Source organism: Anabas testudineus, chromosome 4 (genome assembly GCF_900324465.2).
Source record: "Anabas testudineus chromosome 4, fAnaTes1.2, whole genome shotgun sequence".
Classification (NCBI taxonomy): domain Eukaryota; kingdom Metazoa; phylum Chordata; class Actinopteri; order Anabantiformes; family Anabantidae; genus Anabas; species Anabas testudineus.
The window spans coordinates 12,363,888-12,391,556 of NC_046613.1; the positions used below are offsets into that span (position 1 = coordinate 12,363,888).

Consider the following 27,669-nt stretch of genomic DNA (forward strand, 5'->3'; position numbering starts at 1 on the left):
TTCCGAGTCACACAGAAATAAAAGCGGTGGAGGAGAATAGAAGAAAAGAAGAATCCATTTGGTAAAGTAGATGCAGATCGATGAAACTGGAGGCAGGCAGGCCGGAGTGCACCAGAGGAGGGGTATGTGTGTGTGTCAGTAAATGTCTAAAGTGTCTGTGTGTGTGGTTGCGTGCATGAGGCGTCCCAGATTACTTTCCCTGATTGATCCGGCCCAGCATCCGTCTGACCTGCAGGACATTTCAGATCTCGGAAGAGGCTGCTAGAGGTAAAGAGATGGTGAGAGAGCCAGGAAGAAAGAGAGAGGAGAGGAGAAAAATAAAAATCAATAACACAGACAGCATTACAGGGAACTTGACTGGCCAAGAAGCTGAGATAGTAAAGTTGTGTTAATCTCCTTGTGTCTCAGTCAGTTTGATAGGAACTCCAATTCAGTAATACTTTGGGGGACTGAGATGAGGTTTCAGTCTGAGTTTAGTGAATCAGAGGTAGCTGGTTTATGTAGCTGGTTTGTTCTAGCCAGAAGGGGGCATATGATGCAAATTGTCAGTAAGAATGGATGTATGTAGCGTGTATTTGAAACATCTGACAATAAATTAGAATTAGGCAATGCTTTCTGTCACCCTAGTCTCATTTTAACAAGCCTCAAACAAATTGTGTTTTCAAAATAAAACAAGATGCATCTGGTAAAAGGAATTCACAAATGATATCTGAAGCAAGATGCTGAGGCGAAGTCTAACAAGTCAGATGGTTGCATGCTGGCTCCATTTTGTAGCTGCCAGGCAGCGTGTCTATCAGTGGAGAGATCCCACAGCATACTGTCTACTCCACAGTCTCTACAGCTTCCATCTATCCTGGCCAAGTCAGGGTAAATTGATTGTCTAAGCACTGTAAGAGAAGGTGGAGGCACCAGATTAGCTGTGTAAAGTGGTGGTTTATGGTATAAAAGCAGCAGAGGAGTAACGAAAGTGCAAAAGACAGAACCTCATTGGTCCTCTAAATTTTAATTGTATCATAAGGGACATAGGGGCTATGGAGAAGAAGACACAGAGATACTACTACACTGCCTGAGGCTTTGGTATTTTCACAAAACAAATGTATACTCCTCTTCCTTGCTGTAGGCAGATAAGGCTCCTCCAACTTGACTGCACTATCCAGACACCAGTGGCCGGGAGCCCAAGGAGACAGGAAGCACTTTTGTGGCATCAAATATTAATGGTGTTATAGAGCGTATTGATTATATAATAAGTTTTCCCAGCATCAGAGCACTGACTGAAATATATTCCCTCAATAATTAAAATTGCATCCATGAGCAGTTTTTCATCTCAGTGGTTGGTGAATGTAATTACATTGCACCCTTATTCCACTGTTATTTGAGATTTTATCAGATGATACACGTGTGTGTTCACATGATAAATGCAAGGACAGTGAGAATATGAAGAAAGATGAAAATGTGTGTGTTGTGCCTGAGACTTATCGAATGGTTGAGCATTAAATATTGAGTACTGAGTAGTGTTTTGAAAATGGGATGCAGTGACTTAAATGCACTTCTAAGAAATGTAATATTCCTTTTGCCGACATTGCACTAGATATTAGCTGGTGAAATTTGTTGCAGACTCATATACATCTGCTTGCTGCTTCTTACATTTTTATCACCACATTTGTACATGCTACAATAACGCTGCACTGTCTGCTTGCTGCGGCACACCATCAGCTTCCACACTGACTAGTATGTCCCATGACGGCTTTGCAGGATGGGTGAAAAATGCTCTTGATGTTTCACCTCGACCTAACATTTCCTTTTTTCAGGATAGCTTTTCAACTTTTTAAACAACAAATTTAATGGATTTTACGGTCTTCCCTCTTGATAAGAAGAATGTTTGTGTGTGGTGGCTTCAAATTGTAACTAGTGTGGGCACCTTATTTCCTGGGGTGTAGCTATCCCTGGCACTGTCCACCTGTGGCTCGTTGTTACATAGTAATTGTTATAATTGTTGTAAATTGTTATAGATACACCTCTATGCATTTGGCACACCTGCATGAAGTTGACCTAACATACCTAAAAGCTTGATTTTATTTTTATATTTAGTAGACGTGAAACGTGATGCTTTTAACCAATTTGTCGCAGTCAAAGTTACTCTGTATATTTCACCCAGCCATTATTCAACAGGAAGGTCTTTGCCAGGCTAAAACAAAGGTGGCTCTCAACTTGAGATTTCAATATGATCCCCCCAAAAATATCTTCATATTCACCATTACCTGTCAGCAAGTAAATTAATGCCTTGTCCTTCTTTTCTTTGACCTCTCTGCCCCCTGAATCTTCTTTTTCCATTCCAGCTGACAGTTCACTCTCATTTAGACCTCCATTATGCATTCCTGTCTAAGTTTACAAGACACATTGACAACAGAACATGTACAGACTCTCTCTCTCTTCCCCCCACCTCTGTCTCTCCCATTCTTTGAAGTATTGGAAGTGTCTTCCCTATTATTCAGACCTTGTCTTTTCTTCCTCCTTCCATCTGATCCCTCACTCCCACTCTTCATCTCTCTAGTAGTAAATGAAGTCAGAGGTCATCCCTCCTCTCTTACTCCTCTCTTGCTAAATTGGCTGCTTGTAGCATCTGTAGATAGCTGCAGGCATTTAAGCCCTCTGCTCTAGAGAGCTAGTGAACAGACTTCCTGCTCATTTGTGGCATTTCTGTCTCTTCAACCACAGGATTGTTTACCCACAGTGAGCAAGAGGGAAACCCTCATTATAAACTCTGCCAAGGTCGTTGCAGTCACCACACCAATCTGCCAACACACACACACACACACAAACATAGTTGTATTTAATCCACTTTGGACACTCAGATAATGAAAGACCTTAAGAAATAATATTGTCTCCCCACTTCTATGTAACTTAACAATTCCATAAATAATTTTTCAACAATTTGAACCAAATCTTAATCTTAACATTTTCAAATCTTAATTACATGTATTATAATGATTTTTGTTTCTCAATTTACCAATGACAAATCACTCATCTTAACAGGTCATTACTCCAAAAGCAAAAAGAGTCCTGAGCCACATGCCTTTGTTTTAGTTTTACTGGTGAAATGACTGAAACGATATTTTTCTAGTGAGCTGCCATTTTTCCAACACTCCCAACCTCCCTACTCCCTAAATCCCACTACAATCCTAACCTTGTAAAGTGAGTGTATGATGTTGACGGTGGGCTGTGCACCCCTCCCCTCACCCCCCCTTCCTCCTCCCTGTGCTCCGCTCCATAGGGGTCGACAGAGACACAGTGGCGTCAGGCAGAGCTCCCACAGCTCCAGGGCTGGGCAGAGAAAGGATTGCTGACACAGCCAAAGATGGTAAGGAGACTACTGCTGCCAAATGGATGGCCCAGCCATTATATACACCCATCAAGTAAAATGATCTGATGCTGTACTGTGTTTGAATAAATACGGAATGGTGGTGATGCTGCTGACTGAGACAGAAGGAAGTGGAGCAGCAGGTGATTGATGGGGCAATAGATGAATGGTAGGAGGGAGGAAACGAGTAAAGAAGTTGTACAGCTGCTGACATCTTTTGGGCTTTTTTGGGGAACCCAGTAAATAATGTTGCACTAATATTATTATGCAAATTATATTTATATATTGATGTTTTAGCATTTAAAACTGTGAACTTTACAAATCAACTGTGCTGTTTATCCTTCATAAATACACGCAGAGCTGCAATTCAATTCAATTCAATTCAGTTTTATTTGTATAGCGCCAATTCACAACAGAAGTTATCTCAAGGCACTTTACAGTGCAAGGTTTAAGACCTTACAGAGTATAATTATACAAAAAATGATATTGAAAACCCAACAATCCCATTTGAGCAAGCTATAGGCAACTGCCTCGACCGGTTGGGGTGAGTGGAAAGAGAAGAGAGAAAAGAACAGCAGGCACAAAAACAACAACAAGCAGCAAGAACATTGGGCAGGTCAACTGGATTCTGGAGATGTACAGCTCCAGGCCGAGGATACCTACAGAAAAGTACAGAGAGAGGGAGACAGAGAGGAGGAAACACAACTACTGGAGAGAGAAGACACAAAGTTAATGACATGCAATGGTGGCATTTGCATTGATATAGGAGAAAGGAGAGAGGAGAGGAGCTCAGTTTATCAATTGAGTTCCCCCAGCAGACTAACCTATAGCAGCATAACTAAAAGATGGTTCAGAATCACCTGATCCATCTCTAACGATAAGATTTAGAAAAAAGGACAATTTTAAGTCTAGTCTTAAATGTAGAGAGGGTGTCTGCCTACCGAACCCGAACCGAATAGCTGCAGCTATGGGCCTTTCAACTGGAACTTTATTTTCCTGCACAGATCAAGACTTAGTGAAGTTGCTCATTGCTCTCACTTTTTTAGTTTCTATTTCTCTTTTGTTTTGAGCACTTGAGCGTTCTTTAGATTTTCAAAATAACAGATCCTTCCCATGCACTTTGCTTTAGCACTTGTAGCATTGCCTGAGTCAAGGCTCATTGATTTATCATTCCTAAAATGCCACTCATAGGAATTACCACCAGGTACCTTTCAGTTTATAACAGCAACCATTTATTCTAAATTCTTACACCATTTCATACACTTGTATCACAAGTTTCTAACAACTGCATACATGTTACTGCTACATGTATTATAGCTAGAAAACCAGTGCTGGCTCTGTCATGCACTTACAGTAAGCAGCATTTTGACATGTGGGTAAAAGGAGGTGCATCTTGAGGCTGAGAGGGCTATGTGTTGTACCAAGTCAGCAGGACATACATCGAGTTCTGTCCACAGCACTAGGCTCCACAGTGGGAGAGCAGGAACAGCAGAGTGTTCACAACCAACATGAAGTGGACTGCTGAGCAGCACAAATGCTGGTGAGCAGGGACAAGGACAGGAATATAATTGGCCCCTGGGACTCGGCAGGTCCCTGTTAATTAGAGGCAGCCATTTTGGTGTAAAAACTCCTCAGAAAATGTCCCATGGAGTTGAAAGTCTCTCAGACAGAATGGAGCCCAGCAGGGAATGTAAACAGATTTAATAAGGCCCTCTCCAATCAACTCTGTTATGGCTAGATACTATTCTCTCATTCTACTCCACTCTCCTTCTCTTTCTCTCTCTGTCTTTCTCAGTCTGTCTCTGTATCTCTGTTGTGGTAGAGTGGAGAGTGAGCAGGGAAGGATACTGTCAAAATAACAATTTGCATGCAGCTCTCATCTTGAAAGCTTTTAGATATCTCCCTGTCTGTTTGTTTTCTGCTGTGGGCTTGAGCCATTGTTCTCTCTCTGTATGCGAGTCTGTGTGTGTGTGTGTGTGTGTGTGTGTGTGTGTGTGTGTGTGTGTGTGTGTGTGTGTGTGTGTGTGTGCATTTGAATACGTGCTCTTCCACAGAGCTCTGCAAATACCACAGAGTGTGTAAGTGTGAATGCATGACACCGTGTGCATGCATGGGTGTATGTAGACTGAGAGGATGGAAGCAGATGTAAGATTGACATTTTGCTGTGGCTGCTCACACAGATGGAAGAAAAGAGTAAGTAATAATCTAGTCTCATTTTAAAGGTCCTCTCCAACCAGAGAAAAGATGTTTTTACCCATGTAAACCCACATATGCAGCATGGTGACATTGCTGGTATAGTTACTCAAGGTAAAAGTGATCGCATTTCTAAATAATCAGATCAAATCCACATTTTCCAATTCCTGCTTTTCTTAACTTCTTCACTTTTCTCAGTAATCTTTGTGATGGTTTGTGACTGTTTTGAACCCATCTCTAGTAAATTTACTTTCAAATCAATCTCACATTTGTATATCATTAAGTGTGCACTATTACAATTACACCATGTAGATATTGTAATGTCCAGCATAAAATAATGCTATTCTGGAGTTTTATAAAACGCAATTATATTGATATTAATATTAAAATTGGTAGTAATAGTTTCGAAGCATGTTTGCCTAGTGTTTCATTATAACCTCCGTAGGTAGATAGATAAAAGAAAAATGATTAAAGACAAGTAGTACACGAATTGTAAACATCTGAAATGGTTTTGAAAACTATTTTTGGACAAACTGTGAAATTTTTTAATTCGGCTTTGAGATATATTATTAGAACACAGGTCCAGTCTTCTGATGATCCAGAAATAGAGTGAAATAGGACTTGTGTGCCGTTTCTCTTTTGCTAAAACCAGCCCTACTTCCAAGTGCAGCCTGTCTGCATGTACTTTAGAAAAGTTAAAAATAGACTGAGAGCTGAATGGTTGAACAGGGGAAAGGGAGAGATCTGAGCGATGACTTTAAAAGTTTGATTGAATCAGATTAGAGAATATTTGCATCTTAATTTAGGTTTCAGCATATTACTGCTCGTGCAGCAACATGACGGGGACTGCTCAAATGGGAATGGACAGGCCTTTTTCTGTTTCCCTTTGTAACAGTGCCTCCATCTTCTTTTTTTCAGTTTCATCTTTCCTCCATTTAGTGATTTGATTTCAGTTGTTTCTGCTCTTTGCGAGCATTTGCCGAACGTCGATACCCCCCCTCACGCACACACTCAAACATATATGCAACAAAATCCATTAAAATGTTTTTTATGCAAATGCATGAACAATTTTACCTCACACTTGGCTTTTGTTGGAGATTAATGTTCATTCTAAATACGTACATCGAAGTGCTGTGAGAGAAAGTGCAAACTCTCTCCCTCCTCCTCCTCCGACTTTAGATTCTCACTTCTTACCTTTTTTTTTTTTACTGTTTTTTCACACTTACACCAAGCTCACAGTTGCTTTTTGAACACTTTGATCTTGAGATGCTCTGTAAAACCAGATACAAAAATGCAAACTTCTCTCTGTCACAGCAGCAGCATCAGCAGTCAGATAGTCAGATAGTTAGCTAAAGGGCTGCCCTTGTTCCTGCCCCCACCCACAAACCTCAGCAGCTATCAGAGAACTGCTTAGAGATGTCTATTACGGTCTTCATGTATATTTACATGTTTATCCTCTCTGTGTCTAGTGTTTGTTGTCTGTATATATATCTGTTTTCTGAGATGTGCAATGTACTTTGTGTACAGTGTGTTCACTGTATGTTAATTACATTTTGATTTTATATTAAGGTTTAACAGTGATATGATGGTCCACAAATATAAGATCACTGTCAGTTTTACTTTTCAGTGTGATCTATTTGCTTGGCTATCATTTTGAAAATGTACATTTTTTTAATCAAATACCTAAAAATATGTTGCTACATCTTCACATTAATCAACAATCTTATGCATTGATATAAATCATCTCTGCTTGTTGATTTACATCATTTGCAGCAACTACAATAATGCAACTAAAATCTGGCAAACACTACATATAGTTATATCACAAACATAAATTATCAAACATTATTAAATTGCATTGTGTTTTGTTGCCATAACATTTAAATCTCTGTTGGTTAGGTTGGCAAGACTAACAATAATGCTGTTGTGCAGTGCACTGTACAACAACACACACATACACAAAACATGATAAAACCTTTCAAATATGTTTTTGAGGTACCTGAAAATAGGCTATTAATCTGATATAAGGCAACAAAAGTAGTGCTTTTGACTATAATCAGTCTTGTATGCCTCATTATATATTCATGTTTAATAATAATACATTTATTTATGGGTGCCTTTCATGACACTCAAGGTCACCGCACAGATAAAAACAAAAATTACAAGTGTTGTTCCATATTAGTAAATCCGGTACAGAATCCTTTGGTAATGAATGTTATCTCTATCCTCTCTTTATTTCTTTTTTTTTCGTCCTGCTACAGATTATCAGTAACATGGAGGCTCCAGTGACAAATGGCCCTAGCGGCGGAGGCACCACAGCCAACGGGCCAACCACCAACAGCCGTGGCTGCCCCTCACCCATGCAGACTGGTCCAACAAACGACGACAGCAAGACCAACCTCATTGTCAACTACCTGCCCCAGAACATGACTCAAGAGGAATTCCGCAGCCTGTTTGGTAGCATCGGTGAGATCGAGTCCTGCAAGCTGGTTCGCGACAAGATCACAGGTACAGAAGGGGCACTGTTTATGTTGTATTGTGGTATTGCTGCTTGTCAACTTATTGTGCACTAAGAAAATAATCTGTTTAATAACCACAACCATTCAATCTGAGGTGTTTTAAAATCTTATCATATACTCAACAGCTGTAGAAGTTACTGTAGCATCTGGTTTTAAGTTTGCGAATTCTCAACAATCCACATTAATATAGTGTATAATAGAAATGGTAATTTACTTGTTGTGGTTTTTGTTTGCCCATGAGAATCTTTTTCTCACAGTTGTTTTTATAGTCAGATGATAAAATGTTAGGAATAATAAATTAACCGCAGAGAGACACAGATGTGATGAAGCAGACAGCTTACTTGAATGTTTACAAACTGCTAAATGATTAAAGGTGTAGAGGTGTAGCTATGGTCTGACCATATGCTGTGTGTTAATAAAATATGACATGAATAGTTTTATAAATGAACACACCGCCTCTGTCCAGCATTATTCAGTACAATTCAAGGGCTTGAGAGGAATCATTGCACAAGTTGTCTTCTACAAGGAGAAATCCATCTCTGCCAACTGTGTTCAAGCGCTGTGAGTCAGCAGTGCAGCAAAGTGCCACATGTTCTCCAGAGGTGTTTAAATTAAGCAGCACTTCGCAGTGCTAATCATGGCTGTAATCTGGGCGTAGTGGCTGTGTGGGTGGCCATACAGCAGATGGATAGGGGGGGTTGGGTGGTACAGCTCTGTGATAATGCTCCATAATGGCTTTCATTTTAGATCCTACTTACTGACACTCTTCTCCTGATAATCTCATTAAAGAGCACCAGGCAGGCGGTTGAGATTGCCAAGCCATTCTCGGAAAGCATGCAAGCAAGAAGAGTATAAACACGCAAACTCAGATATAGAAACAGGGTTAGATTTCCTGTAATAGATTAAGTACAACCAAGAGGTCTAAGCCAGGACAGGTTTGACTGTAAACTAGAGATGGCCACTGGCTCTGCCACTCTCGCCTCCTTCTGTTCTCTCGTTCTTTGAAGCGTCTTTCTGCAGCGCTGTGATTCCTCTTTAGGACAATCTTCCTCTTCCTATGTAATGGGCTACAAAATGGATCCTGAGAGTCAGATACACCAGGATAATGGAGGATGGTGTGTACAAAAATAACACTGGGATAACACATGCTATCACCATCACCATGTTTTCTCCTCACCCAATTTTCCTCTAAAGTGTGATTTGCCAAGCAGCAGCGAGGAACCAAGCTAACAGCAGATATTTGGAGAGAGTTTAAAAAGAACAGAATTGCTGTAAACCTGCTCGGGCCCTAAATGGGGACTGTAAGAGAGATGGAAACGTTTGTTTGCTCACTTCTAAACCATTTAGGGTTCTTCTCTGCTCTGCACTACAAGGTCTCTCTGATGACTTAGCATCAACGCAAAAAGTTATAAATAAATCCTGCCCTCTTTCCATCTCCCCCTGTGGTGTATGCCTGTTTTGCTTTCCCATGGGTGCAATTTCCTCGTGCAAACTTTTAGGCTAACAAAGCACAGATCCTTACTTCCAGCAGGGAATGCCAAGAGGCTTCATACTCTCTAACAGTCATCCAAATCATTAACAGACTAAGCCAGGTTTGTGAGAGGGAGGGGTAAAAAGAAGGATGGTGGGAAGGGTAAAAAAGAACGACGTGAAGAGTAAAAGAAAACAACAATTTCTGAGGCTGATGTATACATCTATACTGTACTCTTTGTCATGTATCATAAATATCTGTATCTGCATGTTGAGGATTAGGATTTCCAACTAAGTCTCTGTAGCTACATATTATTCATATTGATAAGAATAATAAGGCTCTGCTGCCTTTATAACCTATTATGCAGTAGGAGGACCATGATGAGTATAGAGCAAAGCTTGAGAATTTAAAATACACCTGGATAATTGTTTCAATATGTTATTACAATACTGAAGTACAGTATTCCTCCACTTTATTAAATAATCCAAGCAGTTTTGTGGTGTGAAATGTTAATGCAATAAAACACTTACTGTCACTCACTCACTTTTAGCAAGCATTCATCAGTATTTGTATTCTCACGTCTCACAACCTGTTTGCATCTGGACTAACCTGTGAGTGTTTTCTGACAAGGTGTTAGCACATGAGGCTCACACAGGTAGAAGAGACAGACAGGTCCTCAGCGCCCTCTCAGCTTCCTGTGGACCTGCTCCTGTCAGCTCCAATGATGCCAGCGTGGCGTGAGGCTTGGGCGGGTGCGGGCAGGCATAGATACTTCAGTTCCATCTGTCACCCTGGTTGACTTAATCTGATAGAAGAGCCACCTCTGGGTGTCTTTCTTGCCCCTCACACACCTGCCTGCTTGCCTACCTTCTTTTTTGCCTTACTAGCTGCCTACCTCTGCTTAGTAATCTCATAGCACGCTAGGGATATGCAGGTTAATCTTTTATTTAAAGTTAGCTTACACGCACCTAGGTGCAGCTCACACACACTCGCACATAAACTCCATGCCCCCATGCCTCCACCTGTGAATTTCCTGTGTAGTCTAAATAAGAATATATCTTAAGCAGTTCAGTGTTTAAAATAAGGGTGCACACTGTAGTAGCTTTTTGATTTGTCTGTTTTCCAAACAAAGAGAATGACAGAAATATAAATGCTGACATCAAGGCCATGATAGCATTGGGACAATGTGCATTATAGATGTTTCAACTTACCACACTCTGCGTTTATGAATTTTATTCTTTAAAGGAAGCAAAAAGTACATTTAAGTTGAAAGTTGCCAGTCTGAAACCCACATCTCGAGTAAGAGTAGAAGCAGTCAGTCACATACGTAGGCCCTTTGGAGAGCTTGGAAAAATTAATGTGGCCCTCGCAATATACTGAATCAGCACTCACGAACTTCTACACATACTCGTGTGCACAGGCATGTGTACACACACACGCAGAAAAAGAATTGACTGATCCTTGTCAGTAAGTCATTTTTCGGGCTCATTTTTCTGCATCAGCTGCAATTCTGTTGGAGAAATGAATGCATTTATTTTCATAATGACAAAGAGAAGAAGAAAATAGCTTTTCATGCGGGAACAAGAATTGATTGCATTGGGGAGGGGAGTGGGGGAGATTTTATATTTATACTGGCAACCAGTTTTTGCATTTTTGTGTTGCACCAATAATTACAGTAGCCAAAAGCTTAGTAGTTATACTATGTGGAGATAGATAGGGTATTTCACTTGTTTAGTAAACAGCAAACACCATGTTTGCCAGCTGCTGTTTGTCTGCCCTGTTCTGTCTGTGGTACTTTTTTCTTAGGTAGTCATAGCATCTGCTGATTACCAGCTTTTAGCGGCAGCTCGACTCACTATACCTTTTAATAGTGGGACCAGCATCTCATCTTTTCTGTTCATGCACATGAAATATTTCTTATGTCTAGATGAAACCCTTTAAGGATGTCATCCTTGAACACACTGGCTGAAACCTTCTGCGCACATTACTCTAGTCACCTTCCATGTGTTTGTTTTAATCTGGGGAGCTGATGCAAATCATAGTGACAATGTAGCAAGCCAAGCAGATGTTGGCTATGAAAAATACATGGACTGTGATGTCAGCTGTGGAGTTGTGCAAGCCAGAGAACCCTGACAGACACCAGCTTCAGTGCCATGTGAAAACCTGCTGTGAACCCAATTCTTACATAAGGCCAGGTTTGCCTTATTCATATACTGTATGTTTGCCAAATTTGGCTTTGCACACATGTCCCTGTTGCACATGCAGCATACTTCCATTAGTTTCATTGTCATTTCAATTTTTATTATGGAACATCAAGTGCACCCACAAGTATTGCAAACATGAAATATGCATCTAAACAGCAAGGATAGGTGGGTGGAGCTTATCTCCTGCACAAGGCCTGTCAGTCTAACGGGAAGCGAATCAAATATTCACCATATAAACCTTTTTTTTCCCACACCTCTTTGTTGCTACTGAAATATACATTGACAACGCACACAGGGGCAAAGCTGATTCTCTTTGTACTTGGGTTGCAAGCCGAGTTATTTTCTCATCATTACGAGAGTGGTGGGAACAAAACATGCTATTATATCACTGTTTGTCTTATGACGACAACCATTTATATCTTCAAAAACACCTAAACAATACAATTGCAATGTGGTTCTGTGTGGTGACAAATCATTACATACTTTTTAAATCCTTGAAATCTAGCTCAAGGAGACCTGGTGCAGTGGCTATTTCACACTTACAAGGTGCATTTATCTGAACCGGAAATGGGCCGGAGCCTGAAGATAGCGTGAACAAAGCTGACAGGGAAAGAGATGGGAAAAGGATTTGACATCTCCAAAGCCAGGTATTAAGAGAGCTGCCAGGCTCAGAAGTGCAAACACAAGCAGGCAGACACACATTAAAGTTTTAGAGTCCCAGGTCCCAAGAATGTCCTGTCTCCCCCTGATTAGACCCAGAAGTGGACATCCTGAGAGCTTGCTTGGTTGCACTGCTCCTCCTGTGACCCTCACTTCAGACTCCTTCTGTCCCTTCTTATTCCACTCTGAATGCCCTTTACATGAAACACAGAGGTTGTGACTGTCCCCCGTGTCAGCCTTAGATTCAGAGGCTGAATGTGCCTCAGGGTTGGTTACTCGCCCTCTGACCCTTCACTCTGAGTGTGCTGTACCTGAGCAGAGAGACTCAGAAAATCCCATTGTCCCCAGCATGTGTGCAACTAGGCTGGGAGGGGATAGTTGATGTCTTGTGGGCCTATTCACTTAGTCCAAAGAGGTGCAACAGAGTAGGTTCCGTAATTGTGACGTAACGGCTTTATCTAAGACTTGAAGGGACTTCTTTGTCTGTCAACTTGATTTGTATTTCTCAGCTGCACAACCAGCCAACCAGCCCACACATTGCAAGCTGCAGTCCACTGGCCCCAAGGCTCAGGGAGCCACCACGAGGGGGTGGTTTACGTGTGTGTGTGTTTGTCCCTGAGCTTTTACGTGGGAAGGTGTGTGTTGATGTGTGTGTGTGTGTGTTGGTGGAAGCAGAGCCTTGGGAACTGAGAGTGGGAGCCTCCTGACTGCAACAGTGGCTGCTACCTTGGCAACCCAGGAGGGAAAGATGTGTTGAATGAGTGAGTGGGAGAGGGATCTACAGTAGATGCGTGTGTGCGGGGGACGTGGCTCTGTTTATGAATTTAGTATTTAAAACAGGCTCAATGTATGCCACATGATATGCTTTAACAATAATATTTGAGGTACTGTAGTCTTTTGTTCTCTTTGTGTTTATATTTTAGCAAAATCACTCAACTTTTTTATGGGGTTGACCCTGTTTAAGGTAAGTGAAGTGTATTTTGACGTGAAGCTGGTGACAGGGCACTTTTTGAAATGTTGTGGGAGCGCTGGCCCATCAAAAATAGCACTAGTTCAAGTTGCTGCTGCAGCAAGGGGCAGGGCGTCAGCGCATGGGAGAGGATGGAAGCAGTGAGTGTGACACATTTTCTTTTTGACAAATTTAAATGTTTTTTTTTTTTTTGTGGTTTGTTTGTTTGTTTTTTTTCTCCCCTTCGTCTCACGTTAAAATGTTCTGAAATCTAAGACACACTGAACAGATTTGCCTGTTTCTGGGGAGCTGGTGCTGGTCCTCTCAAGGTGTGTTATCATCAGCAGCTCATACCTCAGATGAGCCCTGCCTGTTGCAACTCCCTCTTACCTCTTTTGATACTTCTGTCCAGTGACTCTGTTGACAAGGTGTTAGACTGTCTTTTATAAATAGTTTTCCCCTTAGATAACGTGCATTAGCTAATTTTGTTATACTGCCTCAAATTCATGCAGGCTGGCTTAGATTCATTTATTTGCATGTGTTACACAAAGTTATTATTTTTATGGAATATGTACACTACACAGAAGACAACGTGAATCATTTAAAATAGAAAGTTATATCAGAGCGCCTGTTTGACAACATACTGTCAGTATTTCAAATGAACCTTTTCACTAACAGCTACAAAGTTTTGAAGATTTATTAAGGGCAGTAAATTGCAGTGAGGTACATAGGAAAACAGAAGAGTCTTGCAGCTGTGTTTCATTTGACAGACGTTGCTTTAGATCAAAGAGTCTATAGTACGTTGCGTGAGCTTTTCCTGATGATAGGAGATGGTGATGCTTTCATGTCTGCAGTACAGGGCTCTTAGTCGCATAATACAACAAATAGGCACAAAATAATGGCAGGAAATATTCAACTATGTGTACCCTACAGCATGTGAGTATGTATCTTACTGTGTGCTAGAGGGTGGTACTTGAATGTTTAATTGGATTACATACCTTTAAAATTCAGTGTAACCATGCCAGCATCTATTTTGCTTTTGTTTATGAATATTTATATATCTATACTGTATGTGATTCTGCATAGGTATATTGCATGGATTTTCACTTGCATTCCCTCATGTGTATACCATATGTGTGCATATAGAAGGGGGAACGGAAAGGTGAAATTACATAGTGGGGCCATCAGGCAGGACACCCGCTCGAAGTACACTCATTTTCTCATCTCACACATTGAGCAACCTGCTGCTCCTCAGGAAACAAATAATGGCTTAGTCATAAGACCTCGCCAACACACCAAAGAGCTACTCACTAGAAATAGCAGTGATTTTACCACTGAAAAACATGCCCACCTCCCTATACAATTTATGTCACATTGTACAAAAGGTCTGCCAAAAGAGTGGAGGTGGGTCCAAATTAGCCCCCACGTCTTCACTCCTGCACCACATGTGGTTAGTCTGTTAGTGAAACTGGCACTATATGATAAAGCACTGCAGCGTAAACATATTCATTATGTAATGACAGCTTTTGACTGATTTATAAGTGAATACATATACTGTAGCCAAAGAGTATATAATTAACAAACTGTAGATCTTCAGTGTTTATATTTAACATAAATCTCATTTTGCCAAATTATTTTAATAAAGATCTATGCCATTATTGTTTTTACAAACTGTAATTTTAATTATTAAAAAGGCCAATTTTTATTGCTGCAAATCATTTGCTTTAGTCATTTGTTGTAGAATTTGCACGACTGACACTGTAGGCAGCTGACAAATCCAAGGCGAGTGAATATCTAACCTCATTAAAAGGCCATTATGAAGAGCAATGCATCATTTAGGTTTTAGTTTTTAATTGACAATTAAGATATATATGTTAATGTATCCATTAAGCTAATTGATCAGCACAAGGCTGCTTTATCTGTTAGGTACAAACCCATTAAAGGCTTTTTATCATGCATTTTTAATAACTTCTCTATATTGCCTCAATACTTACAGTATTTTTTGGTTATTTTAATATCTCTCTGGAGTCTTCTGTTTTTTAAAGAATCAATTCCACTGAATTTTGGAGGATTGCATACAGTAAGCCGTGTCTACTACATGTATAGCTTTGAAAATGATGTAACACTGAAAATGGCAATAAACATAGACATAGTTTAAGGTCATAAATTAATCTGGAAGCAGGCAAAGCTGGTCTCACACTTGCATTGTGTGTGGACTCCATACTAGGTTAAATGATGCAGAGCCATTTTAAACTGCATCTGAACTTTGATTAACCAAGGGCGTGTTGAGCCAAAATGGAGCAGGGCACTGCGCTGGTGTAATCCAAACGCAGGCAGCATGCGGGGCTGATCCTGCTGGGGAGTTCTGAGGTGGACAGGGTAGGTGTTGTGGCAAACTGAATCCAATCACGCTCTCTGTTGTCCCTACACATACAGCATGTGTAGGTTACATATGGAGAATGATAAAGAATCATACAGGATTGAAACCGATTGTATCCTTCATCTTTTCAGTGTTCACTAAATGGTTAAGCTACAATACACAGCTACACAGACAAAACAATGACACATTTACTCATTAGCCGCCAGCCACTGCACTCCTCACTGTCCTGCTGCGAGGACATACTTTGTTGCTTGTTTGTTTGTGTGTGTGCCTTTGTGATTGAGTGATTACATGTTTACTTGCATGTGTGTGCACATGTTTAAATCTGCTAGTATGGTGCGTTGGTGCTGCGTCTACCACCCTTTTGTGCTGATTCCAGGCAGCCAGGCAATCTGCTGGTCGCTCCCTGCTGTTAGCTGCTCTGTAGCAGACTGGAAGTGGTGGGTGGAATCCCCACCTGGAGCTTTCCTGATGCTGTAGGCAGATGTCTCCTTCTGTCTCCTCTCATCTCCCTGCTCACCTGGGGACTGATGCCAGCCAGCGAGCCTCGCTCCCACTCTCTTTCCTCTAACCCTTGAGGCCCTCAGCCTTGCCAAAGAGGGAGTGAAAACAGAGGTGGGGGGTGGACAGATATGCCAATACCAGCCTAAGCTCCCAATGCAAATTGCACAACTCAGTAAAAGAGTGAATACACAAACAGAATTTACAGTACATATAGAAACAGCTGAATATTATTTTCCTCGGGGCTGTAATCAAAATAAAAACATTTGTTTAAAGACTGTAATACATTGCTGACTAATATGTACGCATGCCCACAGTTGCACACTAATTTGTGTGGACCGCCATGTACAGCCACACACATAGTTACAGATACCTCTTACACAGAGACTGCCCCCCATACAGCACTCGTGTCCGTGGCAGTGAGCTCGGCCCCGTTTGGCTGCTTGGATGGCTCCACAAGCGCCAAGTGTTTCTGTAATATTAAGCACCAGGCAGCCCATCTCGATCGCCCTGCACAAGTGCTCTTCGCCAGCATACTTCATTTTCAGCTAACCTTCTGGTAACTGCACTTATCGAACCTCACATTTCTTGTTAAAGATGAGGGAGACAGGTGAGGAAGGTGGTGGGAAAGAGGGAGGCAAAGGTTGGAGAGATGGCAAACATGAGAGAGGGGCATTACAAGTGGTAGGCTTTCAGCTGTTTTAAGTACTTATGAACTTATGTACCACAGGAATTTAATTTTGGGGAAAATACGCTATTTATCTGCATACGGTATAGCAGGTAATTTAGGAAACAATTTATGGTCTATTTTGGTTTATTGGAAAGCCGACCCTGCATGCGTACTTCATTTCAACTCATTCAATTAATTTCTATTACCAAATGTTCTATTTCCCTTTATTAATCATGGTCTCATTTGTGTGTACACAGTTTAATAAAGAGTAGAAGCCAAAAAATTACTGTGAGTTATATTTAAACTGCCAAACTCAACACCCGATGTCAGCTGAGAGTCAGAGAGGAGGAGGAGAGGGAAGAGAGGAGGGTTAGTTATAAATAGCAGTAGTCTCTCCAGGATGGCAGGTTTTTAATTAACAATAGAGAGCGTCTGATAATCCACAGTTAATCCAGAGGAGAACAGGGAAGAGAGGAGAGAAGAAGAGAAAATCATCAGCTGTTTGATGTTAGGACTACAAGTCCCTCCTGGCCTTTCCACTACACGCTGCTGAGCTGTTTTGCGCTGTGATATCCATAGCCCAAATGTATTTATTTTGTGAAACAGCCATGCTCCATATTTTGTGATTCACTTTGTCTCTGACTAACCGCTGTCTGTTCCCATTAGCGTGAATATGTGCATGCTGCTCCTCTTAAACTGACTGGGATTCTTTGTGCGCTGTTAGTGGATAGGAGCTTGTTTGTGGAGAACTAGCCGACTGAAGGCCCTGATGACTGGAGGCGTCCGCTTAAAGTCCTACGCCTGTTGAAAGGCTTGATCTGTCGGGAAAACACTGGGAGATGTCAGGCCTGCTTCACACTCAAAGGGAGTCTGCTAGACACTTTGAGCTTAGAGGGAAATGGGGGGTGCTTCTCTTTTTTTTTTTTTTTTGCCTTTTTGCACAGCTGCAAAGACAGTAAATAATAGGTTGTTTGTACTTACTGTGATACTTGCAGGGATGAGTTTCACTCTTTCACTGTAATTCAAAAAGAATGTGAGTTAAATTTATGATATGTTTGCAGCATTCAATAGTTGATACTTCCGTCTCAAGCAGCTTAAAATAAATGCATCAGTAGAATAAATTCCCTCAAGCTCCAGGATCACCAATATAACAAGCTGCCAATAATGAGGAGTGCAAGGATCAGAGTAGAGACAGTCTCTCTATTCAGTAGGATAATTATTATTACAGGTAGAGATGTTTTATTTAATCTGTCAGTTGGTTACTATTTTTGACCATTTTTTAACCAGACCTATTTCTTGAATGATCATTTGCTGGTATTTTAATTACTACTTGAATGTCGTAGTGAAAATAGTCCCTAAAGGGGAACATGGACCTGAAAAGAAGCTGTCTCATTTATTACGTGGTGTAGGCTGCACATCTGTGGTAACAGAACAAGCTTCACATGACACATCGTTGACACAACCAAGTTGTCACACCAAGACTCTTGGCGCTCAGGGCATAAGTCATTGTGATCTTGTCAGTAGTGATGAGAGAGATGTTGTAAAGGATTTTCTCTACATATATTTATATATCATAAAGGGGGAGATGAAATAACAGAATTCAAATATCATTTAAAATAATTTCTTTTCCTTGTTCTGGCATTTCAGGACAGAGTCTGGGCTACGGCTTTGTCAACTACATCGATCCAAAGGACGCAGAGAAAGCCATCAACACGTTAAATGGACTCAGACTTCAGACCAAAACGATTAAGGTAACCATGAACAGTGTAATTATAACACACCATAATTATTATTTTAATTATTTACAGTGGCAAGAAAAATGTGTCATAAAATGTGATCTGATCTTCATCTAAGTCAAGAGTATTAAAAAGTAGAACTGGCAGCAATAACCTCAACCAGATCCTTCCTGTAGCAGTGGACCTGCACATTATTTAGGAGAAATTTTAGCCCATTCTTCCTGCAGAAGTGCTTTGGCTCTGTCATTTACTTTGGACGTCTCATCAGTCGTCAGTCTGTTGATCAGTCCGCAAAACATTTTGCCAATACTGCTGTGGAGTGTCAACATGCTCTTTGGCAATCTTCCGGTGTGCAGCAGTGTTTTTTTGGCAAGCAGCAGCTTTCTTTGTGGTGTCCTGCCATAGACACCCTGCTTAATTAATGTTTTACCTACTGTAGACTCAAGAACACAGATGTTAGCCAGTCCCCATGATGTCTTCAAATCTTTGGCTGTCACTTGGGGTTGTTTGTCCTGTTAGGGTCATTTTGACCGGCCGCCCACTTCTTGGTAGAGTAGCCACAGTCTCAAAGTTTCTCCATTTGTAGATTGTTTGCCAAACTGTAGACTGGTGAAGTCTTGACATCACTTTGTATTGTAACCCTTTCCAGCTTTATGTAAATCAACAATTCTTGATCGTAGATCCTCTGAAAGCTCCTTTTGGCGAGGCATGGCTCACATAAGCGTATTCTCCTGGTGCGAAGCCAACTCAAAAATTTCTTAACTGACTCCAGTTAGCTTTTTTGAGGTGATTATTCAAAGCTAGATAATTGATCATAGAATTTCAGTGTATTTTAGGCTGGGGAGGTCAAGGAAAAGTAAATTATGTATTTAATATATTTTTCTAAGCTGTTTTAGATAGTGTTGCTGTTATTGAATGAGCTGGAGGGCCAGATGGGATTAACGTGCATGGGCTTCTGAATTCAAAAAAGGCCATTTAAATCAAAGAGACACATTAAGAAGAATGTGACTATAGCTGATATACTAATTACTTCAAATGTCAAACTGTAAAGGTAAAATTGTATAGATGTCTCTAAGTGAAAGGGAAGAAACACATCAATCATTACATTTTTCCAAAATAATAGAGGGCTCTGTTTTTGCATTTTAATGGCATGACGAACTTACAGGCTTGGTGGTGGTTGTCACAGAGGCAGGACAGAGCGTCAGCACGTCGCTGTTTTTCATCAACCTATCAGGCTTCTTGCTGATCTGGTTTTCTCCTGTCTCAGTTCCTCTGCCATCTTTCCCACTGCTAAATGCCTGCGAATTTGTTTTAAACTGGGTGATAATCTGTTGCTCTGTGGTAATCCCTGGATTCTCACTCTCTGTCGTCTGATCTAATCTGATCTAATCTAGTCTAATAGAATGGGATTAGGCTACAGCCATGAATGGGGAGAACCCATTCGTGCTGGCTGCTGTAGTCTTGCTTCAATTCAGAGCCCCGTCTTTAGGTCTAACTTGAGCCACAAAACAGAGATATAGAGATATACTGTATGTAATTAACGTGTGGCATGCATCTTCTGCATGTGTAGTAGTATGTGTCTACATTTCTGTTTGTTTCAAAGCAGGGCATTTGGATGAGCTAAAGAGGGAATGGGTGTTGGCATGTGTACTGGTAAAAGAGGGCTCATACAGTACATTAACACTCCAGGAGCACTGCTCTTCATTCATTAAATTACAGTATTGAAAATAGCTGTCAACACCTGTTTTTTATTTTAAATTCCTGCTTTAATAAAATTATTTGTTAGTTCTTTATAAATAACATTTATTTTCTTCACACAGAACACTAACAGCTATTTTCACATTTGTCCAAGTGCTGCCTTCTGTATCTTGGCAATAATAAAACTGGAGAAAAATAATTAGCTATATTAGCCTAAAGGTATGTAAATGGCATCTTTGGGTCGCGATATCACAGATGATCTTAGAGTAGAAATCAACATTTGCAGTGTGCCAGTATTTAGAAGGCTAAAGTTGGGTTTCCACAACAGTATTTAATTTAAAATAGGATAAAATAAAGATTGTTATCAGTCTGAGTTCACAGATTTTCAGTCACACTCTTAAGGCACGAGAGGTTGCCCTAAGTTATCCCTGAGATAAAGGAGGTCTTTGTAATGACAGTAGACAACTCTGCATCTCTGTCTGGCACTATCGCTCTTTCACACTTCATTTCCCCCCCTCCCACTACCCTCTTAACTTGCTTTCTCTCCACAACAGACTGAAATACCCTAAAGGTAACAAGGTAAATTAAAAGGCAGCACGGTCATTTTAAAATTAAGTGTCACTCCTTCGTGTCACACCTTTCCCATTCTCTGCCACTAGACTTGTGAGGAAACGCTCATAGATAGCCCATAGATTCACATGCTCTTGGGCAATGTGTCTCTCTGTTGTGTCTTTGACTTGGTTTCACTGCTGCGGTTTCCTCCACCATGACACCTCAGATTTTGTCAGCCATGGCTGTGATGCTGCTTTCCTACTGAGGTGTGAGGGGAAGCAGCATGCCAAAGGTGAGAGGAGCTCACAGTGACACACATGCACATAATCTCAGACACATTTATACAGTGTGTGCTCGTGAACACTTTAATCTTCACACTTACAGTTTTCCTAACTTTCCTGCGCGCACGCACACACACACACACACACACACACTCCTGTTTCACACATGCACCACACCACACTTGTACACAATACCGCTCACAGCTTGAGGAGGTGTTGATGGATTAGACATCTGGAGCTGGCTGACAAGGAGAGAAAATGAGGGAGAGCTGCACAGAGAAGAAAAGAGGAGAAAAAAAGAGGCAGAATCTGGAAGAGAGAGAAAGGTTTAGTGAGGCAACACGCAGGAAGGAAGGAGAGGAACAGAAGTAAAAGATCCAGGAAGCAAAAGTGAGAGCGATGTGGAGGGGAAGAGGAAGACAGAGGAGACTAAGCAGAGAGGCCATAGAGGAAGATATGTGAAAGAAAAGTGAGATATGGGGAAGGCCAGCTGTTCCCAATCACGTTCTCCCACTGTTTGAGTTCAGTAGGATTACCATGCTGTTGCTCAAGGATAAGACTGCATATCCACCATATTTGCCTGACTTTAACCTTATTTGATGGCTTATGTCTCCACATGTCAGAGGTAATGAAAGTACTGCAAGGGAAAGCTGCTCCAGTCAGCAGCAGTAGTAATGGGATTTATGCAACTTTCGTTGGAGCAAAATCAGGTCTACACATGAAGATGTTGGGGACAATGTCTGACAACTGAAAGTTCACTGGCAGAGAGGTACTGCTGGAAGCTGAAAAGCACAGTATAGCTAGTTATTCAGTTCTTGCCATTTGCACTACTAGAGATGACAGTCATACTGTATATTTTTAGATATATTAATATAAAGTACCGAAAAATAGTGTTGAAACCTGTTATTGCTGCAGGTTTTTGCACATGTCTTTGTGGATAAGAGTGCGTATGTGGAAATGAGTAGAATTAGCAGCATGTGTTGATCAGAAACTGAGTGAAATTGTGTGGGTGAGTAACACGAGTCTTTTTATTCCCTCGGTGAGGTTGCTGTCCAGGAGAGTGTTTAATGAACAAGAATGCAATGGGTTGTGTATGTGTGTGTGGTTACATGTTTTATGCTGTATTGCAGAAATATCTGAAGAGTTACAGTTGCAAACAATTTGCTGCCACAGCTGTGGATATGAGTATATTACATGTTACACCCTTTCTGTTTACCCTTATTAAAACCAAACCACTCTTCAGACGTCTGCAAGACTAAAAGGTGCTTGGTGAAAAGGCTTTTGGTTACTCACGATTGTCTCATTTCTAATGTGTTAATTTCTGCACTAAAAATTGACATCTGCATATTATACACAACATATTAACTCTTACCCTTTTAGTCATCCATATTTTACCTCAGAATAGCTCCCAGCTTGAAATCAATCGAGTGAATGAAAAGACTTTCTTGACAAAGTCCTAATACTATAAATCCTGTTCCCCTGGTTACCAGAGCTGTCCTTTCGCTGTAAAACACCTGTGGTTTCCACTCAAGGGAACAAAGTTTCCTCTGCCTCCCCCAGCAAACGACTCAAGTGTTATCTCTCCAGTGTTTTAAGTAGCTAAACCTTTTCCAGACAACAGTAATCCCCAAGTCGAGGCGTACTAAGACAATACGCTCACATTTTCCTCCCTATGGATCCAGTGACCCACACCTTGCCCATCCAAAACACTGAAACATGAAAATCCCTGTACCTCTCACTGAAATATGGTTTAGATTAATAAAATACTGCATCCCTAATTTATTTATACAAGATTCTGTTTCTTCTCCCACAGGTGTCATATGCACGACCTAGCTCAGCTTCCATCCGTGATGCCAACCTGTATGTGAGCGGCCTACCCAAGACTATGACCCAGAAGGAGTTGGAGCAGCTCTTCTCCCAGTATGGACGGATCATCACTTCTCGCATTCTTGTCGACCAGGTCACAGGTATCCATGTGGCAGCGCCTCTTCCCTATTTACACATAAACACTTACATATCAGCACACTCATTCATACTGTATATATATACACAGTAATATACACTAAAACACTTCATGTCATTAATGAAAATATCCAAAGATGGCAGCTACTGCATATGTGACTTACAGTATTTCTGCGCAATTGTCTTTGCTTAAACTGTGCAACATTAAAGTCCACTTTGCCACAGCACTTAGTGCTAGATTAAGAGTGACAGCATATTTACAATAAACGTGATATTCATAATAAATGTGCTGATCCTATGAAGTATCTGTCAAATAACAATTTCTGACCAAAAAAGACACTCATTTGATGAAAGTAAGAACAAGTAGTGATAACGAAGCAGGACTAGCCGAACAAAAGCATATTCACCATTTGTGTGTGGTAAGAGTGATGGTCAACCACAGTAAAAATAAATCTGCAGTGACTGTAGATAATTGAAATTCAGTGAAATTTTAATTTTGATTATTACGTAATATAATTCTACAAAATTAACAATTCCATGAAAGCTGCTGAAATACAAGTTAGTGTAAGTGTTTCATGTTAGTGATAAGGTTTGTCTGATAAAACACAAAATCAATGGGATGCTTTTCATTTCATTGAACTTTGACCTCATCATGGTATATTGTAGCAAATCCTGGATTATTTTTTTTACAATAGTCATATAACCCAGCTGTCACGAACTAGCATATCTGGAGAATGTGGGATCTCAACAGGCAGTTTTCTTCTGACCACAGCTCCAGCTGAGGCTGCCATGTTACAAACAATGATTAATATACAATACATGCTCAATTACACATTCCTCTACATCCAAAACACATGAATGAATCTCATCAGCCCATTATATTGCAGAAGAACCCCTCCAGCGTGTCTCTCAGATCCATTTCAGGGGTTGTGTGTGTGCCTACAGGCTGCAACCTGCTCCAGTGCTATGTGCAATGTGTACTGATGAAGCAGAAAAGGAGCAGCATGCTGTAAGCCACACTCATTTGCCTAAGCAGAATAAATCACTGCTGGCAGTGAAGTGTACGCCTGTCTGTACACACTGAGCAGAGGAAGAGAAAGGGTAAGAAGAAAGGGGAAAGCAGAGAAGAGGAAAACAACAGAGGAGAAAAGGAGACGGGGAGTTTAGACAAAGAGGGAGGAGGCAGAGAAAATGGAAAGAAAAGCAAGTAACACAAGGCGTAGGTGAGCCGAGACGTGGGAAGGAAAGGAAATGAGAAGCAAGAGGAAGCAAAGGGAGGGCAAGGGAGGAGGGCATCAGAAGGGAAAAGTGGGGAAAAAACATTTCTACTATCATCAACTCACACTGAGATGAAGCTGGCATATCTTCTGCCTATCTCTTATAACTAACAGACCTGTCATATACTACCATGCTATTTAGTCCTAGGGGACACCATATATTAAACCAGAGCCACACACACAGCGGTTCATTCCCACCACTGGGACTTATATGAACACCCAGATCAAAGACAATACTCATTTGACATCATTCACATAATTGTTCTTTTCACATACAGTGATTTAGGCTGAAATTTAAAGGTTTAATATATATATTTTTATATGTATAAAAATATATTCACTCTTGAAAACAAAGCACACAAGGTGTTTTTACACTGTGAGCTTGCTAACACCCTCAGCTACTAATTGCTGTCCTAACTACCACCCTACACACCTGCCTCAAAACTGAAATACACAAAAGGTTTGCACATATACTGTACGCACACACAAAGACACAAGGATAATGTGAGCAAGAGATGTTCTCCGGTTGCCCCCAGAGGGTGAAGGATCAGCAGGAGAAATGTTAATGATTAATTAGATGTTAGAGTTGCTGGTGATTAAAAACAGAGACGACTTTAGAAGGGCCATGAGAGTAGTATGCTGACATCATTGACTCATCTTTTTGAGCCTCTCTTTCACTGTACAGGCATATAAGACACACACACCCACACACTTGTTGCTACTAAGAGAGAAATGGGCTGCAAATTAAAACTCTCTTTTGACAGCCAAAAAATGTAAGTACAGAACAAGAAAGGAGAGAATGAGAGAGAAAGAGGCACAGACAGATATGAGGAGTGTGTTAAATCTGTGACTGTTGAATCATACAATGCCCTAATGGCAATTAGGTGTCAGTTAGGGATGTCAGATAATCCCTTGAAAGAATAATATTTCCACTGCTACATCTACTGTACATAAACAACCATTAGTGTGACATTATATGTGGTGCCTTGAAGTCTTGTTGCAGGTCATGACTCATATTAATTCAATCAGTGACCTAATCAGTGCATGAGATTAAATTCACTCAATGATTCCTCGTAACTACAGTAGGGACTGGTTTGAGACACACCCTAACATGTCCCACACCAGAGGAATTGGTTGTACAGAAAGATGATGCGCATTGTAGAATTACAAAGAAATAGTTATGCTACATAAAGTTGCTGAAGTAAAGGATGTTCCACCGCGATCATTGGCAGATGGGATGACGAGTCCCTGCTTCTGCACTTCTAAATTGGGAACACGAAGTCTGTTGTCTAAATGACCTCCTAATCAATAGGGGGCACCCTGCAGTCATTCCTCCGTTCATAAAGGCAAGAACAAACTTTAAAAACATCACTGTTAGCATGGTTCACAGTCAGAGGCAGCTGAAACAAAATCCACTAAAACTGCCAAATTGCCCTAGAGACTCAGAGGCTGAACACAACATTGACTTGACAAGAATATATCGCTTCCCCTATCCCTGCACCCTCCTCTCTGCCTTCCACTATTGATTCCCTCTGAATAGATAAGCATATTTTGTCTCTTTATCAGTGCCAATAGTGCAGGCTGGATTCCCCTTTCTGTCTTTCTTTCTAACCTTCAGGGAAGGCAGCCAGTCTGCAATCTTGTGCTCTGGCAGCTGGTTGAGGCTATCCTCAATTTGAAACAGATGTAATATTACAGACCGCTTTGGATCAATACTGGCTATTCCTAGCTCTTCATCCCAGACCTGTGTGTGAGCAGCGGTCAATGCTTACCTGATCAATGACTGCAAATACAACTGATCCACAGACTTCTTCAAATGGCAGCTCTGATGTGAAACTAAATTGCTGCTCAGTGCGTGTATGGGTTGGCTGTGAAAAGGCTGATGCCATGTTCCCTTCATGTGGGGTTGAAGGTAGCAACAGGAATCATTCCCATGGTAACAAGTCAGAAACCTTCATGACATCATACTGCTGGTGATTGTCAGTGTGACTAATAACAAGCATTTTACACACTGAATGAATAATTATCTGGCACTAAGCTATGAGCAAGAGTTGTTTCTGTTTTCAAAATAGCATTAAATTAAAGTTTGGAGTCCTTTCACACGTGTTGACATTATTTACTGCAACGTTGTGTTTTGTATATTGGGGTTTTCAGAAAAAGTCTGACTCCACAGTGAGCAAAAATATAACGTTGTTTGAGGAGTTTATTATGTAAACATGCAGCATCACAAATATGCTGCTACGAACACACAATGTGCTTTTTAAAGTAGATTTTTTTATTGAGGTATTCAAAGTCCAGTCATGTCATGCTTGGTGAGCATAACTGTGCACATTCGAGTTGGGATTTAGTGATCAGCACAGGAACTGTGTAGTTACTGACTCTGTTGGAGTCTATAAAAACTATGATTATGTTTACATACAACAACGTCTGTGCTGCCACAAGTGTCTGAAGATTACTTGCTTTGTGACTAACCCCTGTAAAAATTCACTAAAGCTATTTTAGTTGTAAATGAAACACCATTTACCAGATAATTTGGAAAGAAAGCCAGAAAGCACACAGCTGCAGTCAGTCCCCTGTAATCTAGTATTTTTAGACAAGGAGAAAAAAGAAGAGAAAGAGTGACTGAGACATGAACAGACGATTGACAGAGCAAGAATGAGTAGGGCCTTCAGTTTTATTGCTCTATACTCACATTGAACTTGTGTTTTGGTTTTAATTTTAACTATTGATTGGAATATGTCGATAAAAGTCTATTCTATTGACTCTAGTTCTATAGCTGCACTACCATTCAACATTTTGTTTAATCTTACTGATGATATCATCGAAATTTATTTCAGTGCGCCATCAAAGCAAATTTTCACCAAAACTCCAGCACCTCACTGTGCTGATTCATCTGCATGGAACTTGCGTCTCTTTTTGCCTCGCCTTCCACCTTTGTGCCATACCTGCTGCGCTGGGTATAAAAATCCCCCAAACAACATACATTGCCATGTCAGAGAAATGCCACTTGATAGTGCTGCCTTTGCTGTGGCATGAAAAGTGACTCTGCATTTTGGTTTTTTTGGTTTCTTCTCATACCATTTGGGTTTGCATGGTGTACTTGTGAATTTCAACCACACAATTTTTCTCAAAGGAATTACCCCTCTTCTGTACAGTCGGTGTGCTCTCTCCTCCGTTGACTTGAATAATGGATGTTCCCTTTCAGACTGACACCAAACTGAATCCCTGTTCTCTGCCTGTCCAGTAGTAGAGAACAGA

At 40.8% G+C, this 27,669-nt stretch overlaps 1 protein-coding gene across 4 annotated transcripts in view; it reads left to right on the top strand.

The window, feature by feature from the left end:
* The window catches only part of elavl4 (ELAV like neuron-specific RNA binding protein 4), a 64,786-nt gene that overhangs the window by 23,342 nt on the left and 13,775 nt on the right, over positions 1-27,669 (top strand). For all 4 annotated transcript variants that reach the window (XM_026344780.1, XM_026344778.1, XM_026344779.1 and 1 more), the window contains exons 2-5: positions 3,272-3,358; positions 7,813-8,059; positions 18,553-18,656; positions 22,986-23,139. In XM_026344780.1, the coding sequence (XP_026200565.1) occupies positions 3,272-3,358; positions 7,813-8,059; positions 18,553-18,656; positions 22,986-23,139 (592 nt within the window). The remainder of the gene's footprint in view (positions 1-3,271; positions 3,359-7,812; positions 8,060-18,552; positions 18,657-22,985; positions 23,140-27,669) is intronic.